Consider the following 15074-nt stretch of genomic DNA (forward strand, 5'->3'; position numbering starts at 1 on the left):
CAGGGCACTGTACACACACACACACACACACACACACACAAGGCACTGTACACACACACACACATACACACACACAGGGCACTGTACACACACACACACATACTCACAAAGGGCACTGTACACACACACACACACATACACACACAGGGCACTGTACACACACACACATACTCACACAGGGCACTGTACACACACACACACATACTCACACAGGGCACTGTACACACACACACATACTCACACAGGGTACTGTACACACACACATACACACACACACACACATACTCACACAGGGCACTGTACACACACACACACACACACACAAGGCACTGTACACACACACACACATACACACACACAGGGCACTGTACACACACACACACATACTCACACAGGGCACTGTACACACACACACATACACACACACATACACAGGGCACTGTACACACACACACATACACACACAGGGCACTGTACACACACACACACACATACTCACACAGGGCACTGTACTCACACACATACACACAGGGCACTGTACACACACACACACATACTCACACAGGGCACTGTACACACACACACACATACTCACACAGGGCACTGTACACACACACACATACACACAGGGCACTGTACACACACACACACACACACACACAGGGCACTGTACACACACACACATACACACAGGGCACTGTACACACACACACACACACACACACGCAGGGCACTGTACACACACACACACATACTCACACAGGGCACTGTACACACACATACATACACACAGGGCACTGTACACACACACATACACACAGGGCACTGTACACACACACACACATACACACACACAGGGCACTGTACACACACACACATACACACACAGGGCACTGTACACACACACATACATACTCACACAGGGCACTGTACACACACACACATTCACACACACACAGGGCACTGTACACACACACACACATACACACACACAGGGCACTGTACACACACATATACATACTCACACAGGGCACTGTACACACACACATACACACACTCACACAGGGCACTGTACACACACACACATACACACAGGGCACTGTACACACACACACACACACAGGGCACTGTACACACACACACATACTCACACAGGGCACTGTACACACACACACACACACACACACACACACAGGGCACTGTACACACACACACATAATCACACAGGGCACTGTACACACACACACACATACACACACAGGGCACTGTACACACACACACACATACTCACACAGGGCACTGTACACACACACACATACTCACACAGGGCACTGTACACACACACACACACATACTCACACAGGGCACTGTACACACACACACACATACTCACACAGGGCACTGTACACACACACACATACTCACACAGGGCACTGTACACACACACACACACATACTCACACAGGGCACTGTACACACACACACACATACTCACACAGGGCACTGTACACACACACACATACTCACACAGGGCACTGTACACACACACACACATACTCACACAGGGCACTGTACACACACACACATACTCACACAGGGCACTGTACACACACACATACACACACACACACATACTCACACAGGGCACTGTACACACACACACACACACACACAAGGCACTGTACACACACACACACATACACACACACAGGGCACTGTACACACACACACACATACTCACACAGGGCACTGTACACACACACACATACACACAGGGCACTGTACACACACACACACATACTCACACAGGGCACTGTACACACACACATACTCACACAGGGCACTGTACACACACACACATACACACAGGGCACTGTACACACACACAGATACGCACACAGGGCACTGTACACACACACACACACACACACAGGGCACTGTACACACACACACATACACACAGGGCACTGTACACACACACACATACACACAGGGCACTGTACACACACACACACACACACACACACAGGGCACTGTACACACACACACACACATACACACACAGGGCACTGTACACACACACACATACACACAGGGCACTGTACACACACACATACACACAGGGCACTGTACACACACACACACATACACACACACAGGGCACTGTACACACATACACACAGGGCACTGTACACACACACACACATACTCACACAGGGCACTGTACACACACACACATACACACAGGGCACTGTACACACACACATACACACAGGGCACTGTACACACACACACACATACACACACACAGGGCACTGTACACACACACACATACACACACAGGGCACTGTACACACACACATACATACTCACACAGGGCACTGTATACACACTCACACATACACACACACACAGGGCACTGTACACACACACACACATACACACACACAGGGCACTGTACACACACATATACATACTCACACAGGGCACTGTACACACACACATACACACACTCACACAGGGCACTGAACACACACACACATACACACACATACACAGGGCACTGTACACACACACACATACTCACAGGGCACTGTACACACACACACACACACAGGGCACTGTACACACACACACACACACACACAGGGCACTGTACACACACACACATACTCACACAGGGCACTGTACACACACACACACATACACACACAGGGCACTGTACACACACACACATACTCACATAGGGCACTGTACACACACACACATACTCACACAGGGCACTGTACACACACACACACATACTCACACAGGGCACTGTACACACACACACACATACTCACACAGGGCACTGTACACACACACATACACAGGGCACTGTACACACACACACATACACACACAGGGCACTGTACACACACACACACACATACTCACACAAGGCACTGTACACACACACATACACACACACACACATACTCACACAGGGCACTGTACACACACACACACACACACACACACACACAGGGCACTGTACACACACACATACTCACACAGGGCACTGTACACACACACACATACTCACACAGGGCACTGTACACACACACACATACTCACACAGGGCACTGTACACACACACACACATACTCACACAGGGCACTGTACACACACACATACACAGGGCACTGTACACACACACACATACACACACAGGGCACTGTACACACACACACATACACACACAGGGCACTGTACACACACACACACATACTCACACAGGGTACTGTACACACACACATACACACACACACACAGGGCACTGTACACACACACACACATACTCACACAGGGCACTGTACACACACACACATACACACAGGGCACTGTACACACACACACACATACTCACACAGGGCACTGTACACACACACACACAGGGCACTGTACACACACACACACATACTCACACAGGGCACTGTACACACACACTCATACTCACACAGGGCACTGTACACACACACTCATACTCACACAGGGCACTGTACACACACACACACATACTCACACAGGGCACTGTACACACACACATACACAGGGCACTGTACACACACACACATACTTACACAGGGCACTGTACACACACACACACATACTAACACAGGGCACTGTACACACACACACACATACTCACACAGGGCACTGTACACACACACATACTCACACAGGGCACTGTACACACACACACATACTCACACAGGGCACTGTACACACACACACACATTCACACACATGGCACTGTTCACACACACATACACAGGGCACTGTACACACACACACATACACAGGGCACTGTACACACACACACATACTCACACAGGGCACTGTACACACACAAACACACATACTCACACAGGGCACTGTACACACACACATACATACTCACACAGGGCACTGTACACACACACATACACACACTCACACAGGGCACTGTACACACACACACATACACACAGGGCACTGTACACACACACATACACACACACACACACAGGGCACTGTACACACACACATACATACTCACACAGGGCACTGTACACACACACATACACACACTCACACAGGGCACTGTACACACACACACATACACACAGGGCACTGTACACACACACACATACACACACAGGGCACTGTACACACACACACATACTCACACAGGGCACTGTACACACACACACACATACTCACACAGAGCACTGTACACACACACACATACTCACACAGGGCACTGTACACACACACATACACACACACACACATACTCACACAGGGCACTGTACACACACACACACACACACACACACAGGGCACTGTACACACACACAGGGCACTGTACACACACACACACATACTCACACAGGGCACTGTACACACATACACACACACAGGGCACTGTACACACACACACACATACTCACACAGGGCACTGTACACACACACACATACACACAGGGCACTGTACACACACACATACACACAGGGCACTGTACACACACACACATACTCACACAGGGCACTGTACACACACACATACACACAGGGCACTGTACACACACACACACATACTCACACAGGGCACTGTACACACACACACACATACTCACACAGGGCACTGTACACACACACACACATACACACAGGGCACTGTACACACACACACATACACACAGGGCACTGTACACACACACACACATACTCACACAGGGCACTGTACACACATACACACAGGGCACTGTACACACACACACACATACACACACAGGGCACTGTACACAAACACACATACTCACACAGGGCACTGTACACACACACATACACAGGGCACTGTACACACACACACATACTCACACAGGGCACTGTACACACACACACACATACTCACACAGGGCACTGTACACACACACACATACTCACACAGGGCACTGTACACACACACACACATACACACACAGGGCACTGTACACACACACATACTCACACAGGGCACTGTACACACACACACATACTCACACAGGGCACTGTACACACACACACATACTCACACACAGGGCACTGTACACACACACATACACAGGGCACTGTACACACACACTCACATACACACACACAGGGCACTGTACACACACACACATACTCACTCAGGGCACTGTACACACACACACACATACACACACAGGGCACTGTACACACACACATACACAGGGCACTGTACACACACACACATACACAGGGCACTGTACACACACACACACATACACACACAGGGCACTGTACACATACACACATACACACACACACACAGGACACTGTACATACACACACACATACTCACACAGGGCACTGTACACACATACAAACACAGGGCACTGTACACACACACACATACTCACACAGGGCACTGTACACACACACACACACACACACACACACACACATTCTCACACAGGGCACTGTACACACATACACACACAGGGCACTGTACACACACACACACACATACACACAGGGCACTGTACACACACACACACATACTCACACAGGGCACTGTACACACATACTCACACAGGGCACTGTACACACACACACACACACACACACACACACAGGGCACTGTACACACACACACACATACTCACACAGGGCACTGTACACACACACACACAGGGCACTGTACACACACACACACATACACACACAGGGCACTGTACTCACACACACATACTCACACTGGGCACTGTACACAAACACACACACATACACACACAGGGCACTGTACACACACACACACATACACACACAGGGCACTGTACACAAACACACGTACTCACACAGGGCACTGTACACACACACATACACAGGGCACTGTACACACACACACATACTCACACAGGGCACTGTACACACACACACACATACTCACACAGGGCACTGTACACACACACACATACTCACACAGGGCACTGTACACACACACACACATACACACACAGGGCACTGTACACACACACATACTCACACAGGGCACTGTACACACACACACATACTCACACAGGGCACTGTACACACACACACATACACACACAGGGCACTGTACACACACACACACATACTCACACAGGGCACTGTACACACACACATACACACACACACACAGGGCACTGTACACACACACACACATACTCACTCAGGGCACTGTACACACACACACATACACACACAGGGCACTGTACACACACACACACACATACACACACAGGGCACTGTACACACACACACACACATACTCACACAGGGCACTGAACACACACACATACACACACACACACAGGGCACTGTACACACACACACACATACTCACACAGGGCACTGTACACACACACACATACACACAGGGCACTGTACACACACACACACACACAGGGCACTGTACACACACACACACACACACACACACAGGGCACTGTACACACACACACATACTCACACAGGGCACTGTAAACACACACATACACAGGGCACTGTACACACACACACATACACACACAGGGCACTGTACACACACACACACACATACTCACACAAGGCACTGTACACACACACATACACACAAACACACATACTCACACAGGGCACTGTACACACACACACACACACACACACACAGGGCACTGTACACACACACATACTCACACAGGGCACTGTACACACACACACATACTCACACAGGGCACTGTACACACACACACATACTCACACAGGGCACTGTACACACACACACACATACTCACACAGGGCACTGTACACACACACATACACAGGGCACTGTACACACACACACATACACACACAGGGCACTGTACACACACACACATACACACACAGGGCACTGTACACACACACACACATACTCACACAGGGTACTGTACACACACACATACACACACACACACAGGGCACTGTACACACACACACACATACTCACACAGGGCACTGTACACACACACACATACACACAGGGCACTGTACACACACACACACATACTCACACAGGGCACTGTACACACACACACACAGGGCACTGTACACACACACACACATACTCACACAGGGCACTGTACACACACACTCATACTCACACAGGGCACTGTACACACACACTCATACTCACACAGGGCACTGTACACACACACACACATACTCACACAGGGCACTGTACACACACACATACACAGGGCACTGTACACACACACACATACTTACACAGGGCACTGTACACACACACACACATACTAACACAGGGCACTGTACACACACACACACATACTCACACAGGGCACTGTACACACACACATACTCACACAGGGCACTGTACACACACACACATACTCACACAGGGCACTGTACACACACACACACATTCACACACATGGCACTGTTCACACACACATACACAGGGCACTGTACACACACACACATACACAGGGCACTGTACACACACACACATACTCACACAGGGCACTGTACACACACACACACACACACACACAGGGCACTGTACACACACACACATACTCACACAGGGCACTGTACACACACACACACACATACACACACAGGGCACTGTACACACACACACACATACTCACACAGGGCACTGTACACACACACACATACTCACACAGGGCACTGTACACACACACACACACATACTCACACAGGGCACTGTACACACACACACACATACTCACACAGGGCACTGTACACACACACACATACTCACACAGGGCACTGTACACACACACATACACACACACACACATACTCACACAGGGCACTGTACACACACACACACACACACACAAGGCACTGTACACACACACACACATACACACACACAGGGCACTGTACACACACACACACATACTCACACAGGGCACTGTACACACACACACATACACACAGGGCACTGTACACACACACACACATACTCACACAGGGCACTGTACACACACACACACATACGCACACAGGGCACTGTACACACACACACATACACACAGGGCACTGTACACACACACACACATACTCACACAGGGCACTGTACACACATACACACAGGGCACTGTACACACACACACACATACTCACACAGGGCACTGTACACACACACACATACACACAGGGCACTGTACACACACACATACACACAGGGCACTGTACACACACACACACATACACACACACAGGGCACTGTACACACACACACACACACACACAGGGCACTGTACACACACACACACACACACACACACAGGGCACTGTACACACACACATACTCACACAGGGCACTGTACACACACACACATACTCACACAGGGCACTGTACACACACACACATACTCACACAGGACACTGTACACACACACACACATACTCACACAGGGCACTGTACACACACACATACACAGGGCACTGTACACACACACACATACACACACAGGGCACTGTACACACACACACATACACACACAGGGCACTGTACACACACACACACATACTCACACAGGGTACTGTACACACACACATACACACACACACACAGGGCACTGTACACACACACACACATACTCACACAGGGCACTGTACACACACACACATACACACAGGGCACTGTACACACACACACACATACTCACACAGGGCACTGTACACACACACACACAGGGCACTGTACACACACACACACATACTAACACAGGGCACTGTACACACACACACACATACTCACACAGGGCACTGTACACACACACATACTCACACAGGGCACTGTACACACACACACATACTCACACAGGGCACTGTACACACACACACACATTCACACACATGGCACTGTTCACACACACATACACAGGGCACTGTACACACACACACATACACAGGGCACTGTACACACACACACATACTCACACAGGGCACTGTACACACACACACACACACACACGTACACAGGGCACTGTACACACACACACACACACAGGGCACTGTACACACACACATACTCACACAGGGCACTGTACACACACACACATACTCACACAGGGCACTGTACACACACACACATACTCACACAGGGCACTGTACACACACACACACACATACACACACAGGGCACTGTACACACACACACACATACTCACACAGGGCACTGTACACACACACACATACTCACACAGGGCACTGTACACACACACACACACATACTCACACAGGGCACTGTACACACACACACACATACTCACACAGGGCACTGTACACACACACACATACTCACACAGGGCACTGTACACACACACATACACACACACACACATACTCACACAGGGCACTGTACACACACACACACACACACACAAGGCACTGTACACACACACACACATACACACACACAGGGCACTGTACACACACACACACATACTCACACAGGGCACTGTACACACACACACACATACTCACACAGGGCACTGTACACACACACACATACTCACACAGGGCACTGTACACACACACACATACTCACACAGGACACTGTACACACACACACACATACTCACACAGGGCACTGTACACACACACATACACAGGGCACTGTACACACACACACATACACACACAGGGCACTGTACACACACACACATACACACACAGGGCACTGTACACACACACACACATACTCACACAGGGTACTGTACACACACACATACACACACACACACAGGGCACTGTACACACACACACACATACTCACACAGGGCACTGTACACACACACACATACACACAGGGCACTGTACACACACACACACATACTCACACAGGGCACTGTACACACACACACACAGGGCACTGTACACACACACACACATACTAACACAGGGCACTGTACACACACACACACATACTCACACAGGGCACTGTACACACACACATACTCACACAGGGCACTGTACACACACACACATACTCACACAGGGCACTGTACACACACACACACATTCACACACATGGCACTGTTCACACACACATACACAGGGCACTGTACACACACACACATACACAGGGCACTGTACACACACACACATACTCACACAGGGCACTGTACACACACACACACACACACACGTACACAGGGCACTGTACACACACACACACACACAGGGCACTGTACACACACACATACTCACACAGGGCACTGTACACACACACACATACTCACACAGGGCACTGTACACACACACACATACTCACACAGGGCACTGTACCCACACACACACACATACACACACAGGGCACTGTACACACACACACACATACTCACACAGGGCACTGTACACACACACACATACTCACACAGGGCACTGTACACACACACACACACATACTCACACAGGGCACTGTACACACACACACACATACTCACACAGGGCACTGTACACACACACACATACTCACACAGGGCACTGTACACACACACATACACACACACACACATACTCACACAGGGCACTGTACACACACACACACACACACACAAGGCACTGTACACACACACACACATACACACACACAGGGCACTGTACACACACACACACATACTCACACAGGGCACTGTACACACACACACACATACTCACACAGGGCACTGTACACACACACACACATACTCACACAGGGCACTGTACACACACACACACATACTCACACAGGGCACTGTACACACACACACATACACACAGGGCACTGTACACACACACACACATACTCACACAGGGCACTGTACACACATACACACAGGGCACTGTACACACACACACACATACTCACACAGGGCACTGTACACACACACACATACACACAGGGCACTGTACACACACACATACACACAGGGCACTGTACACACACACACACATACACACACACAGGGCACTGTACACACACACACACACACACACAGGGCACTGTACACACACACACATACACACAGGGCACTGTACACACACACACATACACACAGGGCACTGTACACACACACACACACACACACACACAGGGCACTGTACACACACACACACATACTCACACAGGGCACTGTACACACACACACATACACACACAGGGCACTGTACACACACACATACATACTCACACAGGGCACTGTACACACACACACACATACACACACACACAGGGCACTGTACACACACACACACATACACACACACAGGGCACTGTACACACACATATACATACTCACACAGGGCACTGTACACACACACATACACACACTCACACAGGGCACTGTACACACACACACATACACACACATACACAGGGCACTGTACACACACACACATACTCACACAGGGCACTGTACACACACACACATACACACAGGGCACTGTACACACACACACACACACAGGGCACTGTACACACACACACACACACACACACACAGGGCACTGTACACACACACACATACTCACACAGGGCACTGTACACACACACACACATACACACACAGGGCACTGTACACACACACACATACTCACATAGGGCACTGTACACACACACACATACTCACACAGGGCACTGTACACACACACACACATACACAGGGCACTGTACACACACACACACATACTCACACAGGGCACTGTACACACACACATACACAGGGCACTGTACACACACACACATACACACACAGGGCACTGTACACACACACACACACATACTCACACAAGGCACTGTACACACACACATACACACACACACACATACTCACACAGGGCACTGTACACACACACACACACACACACACACAGGGCACTGTACACACACACATACTCACACAGGGCACTGTACACACACACACATACTCACACAGGGCACTGTACACACACACACATACTCACACAGGGCACTGTACACACACACACACATACTCACACAGGGCACTGTACACACTCACACATACACACACAGGGCACTGTACACACACACACACATACTCACACAGGGTACTGTACACACACACATACACACACACACACAGGGCACTGTACACACACACACACATACTCACACAGGGCACTGTACACACACACACATACACACAGGGCACTGTACACACACACACACATACTCACACAGGGCACTGTACACACACACACACAGGGCACTGTACACACACACACACATACTCACACAGGGCACTGTTCACACACACTCATACTCACACAGGGCACTGTACACACACACTCATACTCACACAGGGCACTGTACACACACACACACACATACTCACACAGGGCACTGTACACACACACATACACAGGGCACTGTACACACACACACATACTTACACAGGGCACTGTACACACACACACACATACTAACACAGGGCACTGTACACACACACACACATACTCACACAGGGCACTGTACACACACACATACTCACACAGGGCACTGTACACACACACACATACTCACACAGGGCACTGTACACACACACACACATTCACACACATGGCACTGTTCACACACACATACACAGGGCACTGTACACACACACACATACACAGGGCACTGTACACACACACACATACTCACACAGGGCACTGTACACACACACACACATACTCACACAGGGCACTGTACACACACACATACATACTCACACAGGGCACTGTACACACACACATACACACACTCACACAGGGCACTGTACACACACACACATACACACAGGGCACTGTACACACACACATACACACACACACACACAGGGCACTGTACACACACACATACATACTCACACAGGGCACTGTACACACACACATACACACACTCACACAGGGCACTGTACACACACACACATACACACAGGGCACTGTACACACACACACATACACACACAGGGCACTGTACACACACACACATACTCACACAGGGCACTGTACACACACACACACATACTCACACAGGGCACTGTACACACACACACATACTCACACAGGGCACTGTACACACACACATACACACACACACACAGGGCACTGTACACACACACACACATACACACACACACATACTCACACAGGGCACTGTACACACACACACATACTCACACACAGGGCACTGTACACACACACACACATACTCACACAGGGCACTGTACACACACACACATACTCACACACAGGGCACTGTACACACACACACACATACTCACACAGGGCACTGTACACACACACACATACACACAGGGCACTGTACACACACACATACACACAGGGCACTGTACACACACACACATACTCACACAGGGCACTGTACACACACACATACACACAGGGCACTGTACACACACACATACACACAGGGCACTGTACACACACACACATACACACACATACACAGGGCACTGTACACACACACACATACTCACACAGGGCACTGTACACACACACACATACACACAGGGCACTGTACACACACACATACACACAGGGCACTGTACACACACACACATACTCACACAGGGCACTGTACACACACACATACACACAGGGCACTGTACACACACACACACATACTCACACAGGGCACTGTACACACACACACACATACTCACACAGGGCACTGTACACACACACACACATACACACAGGGCACTGTACACACACACACATACACACAGGGCACTGTACACACACACACACATACTCACACAGGGCACTGTACACACATACACACAGGGCACTGTACACACACACACAGATACGCACACAGGGCACTGTACACACACACACACATACACACAGGGCACTGTACACACACACACATACACACAGGGCACTGTACACACACATACACACACATACGCACACAGGGCACTATAAATCACTGATGCCTCAGTAGACACTCACTGATATACACGTAGGTAACTATATAGCTGTAATGATATATCACTACACCGGCACACACATGACATGCAGATAAATAAACTATAATCATATATATATATATATATATATATATATATATATATCATAATTAATTAATATGTCAATTTACTAATTATCTGATTGTTTGATTTATTAATGTACGCAACTGACGCATCGCTGTCCTGCTCTGCCCTGACAGATGTCCATGTGTCCCAGAGGTCAGTGTGTCATAGTCTCTACATTCTGATGTAATACTGATTATGGTGTCTCCTCTCTCTGTGTGTCTCTCACTGTCTCCTCTCTGTCTGTGTCTCTCACTGTCTCCTCTCTGTCTGTGTCTCTCGCTGTCTCCTCTCTGTGTGTCTTTCACTGTCTCCTCTGTCTGTGTCTCTCGCTGTCTCCTCTCTGTCTGTGTTTCTTGCTGTCTCCTCTCTGTCTGTCTCTCGCTGTCTCCTCTCTGTCTCCTCTCTCTGTGTCTCTCACTGTCTCCTCTCTGTCTGTGTCCTCGCTGTCTCCTCTCTGTGTGTCTCTCACTGTCTCCTCTGTCTGTGTCTCTCGCTGTCTCCTCTCTGTCTGTGTCTCTTGCTGTCTCCTCTCTGTGTCTCTCGCTGTCTCCTCTCTGTCTGTCTCTCGCTGTCTCCTCTCTGTGTCTCTCACTGTTTCCTCTCTGTCTGTGTTTCTCGATGTCTCCTCTTTGTGTCTCTTGCTGTCTCCTCTCTCAGCATGTCACATCTCTCTCTCTTAAGGATCCCAAAATTCCATGAAAATGCAGATGCCAGTACCCACGTGAGTCCACTATCATTTTGGGGAGTGGGATTAAAATTGACTTGAATGTGGTGTAGGTGAAGGTGTACAATAATAATAATAATAATAATAATAATAATAATACATATAATATTCCTTTCTCTCTCCCTCTCTACCCCCGCTCTGCCTCTCCTCCCTGCCTCTTTCTCTCACTTTCATTGCCTCTCTCTCTCTGCCCCCCCCTCTCCTGCTCCCTCTCT

At 49.4% G+C, this 15074-nt stretch overlaps 1 protein-coding gene across 1 annotated transcript in view; it reads left to right on the forward strand.

Moving 5' to 3' along the window:
• Positions 1-15074, forward strand: part of LOC136767354 (stereocilin-like) — a 65055-nt gene that overhangs the window by 40118 nt on the left and 9863 nt on the right. Inside the window, exon 2 of the mRNA XM_066721123.1 lies at positions 14843-14856. Within this exon, the coding sequence (XP_066577220.1) occupies positions 14843-14856 (14 nt within the window). The remainder of the gene's footprint in view (positions 1-14842; positions 14857-15074) is intronic.

The sequence above is a fragment of the Amia ocellicauda genome, chromosome 14, assembly GCF_036373705.1.
Source record: "Amia ocellicauda isolate fAmiCal2 chromosome 14, fAmiCal2.hap1, whole genome shotgun sequence".
Classification (NCBI taxonomy): domain Eukaryota; kingdom Metazoa; phylum Chordata; class Actinopteri; order Amiiformes; family Amiidae; genus Amia; species Amia ocellicauda.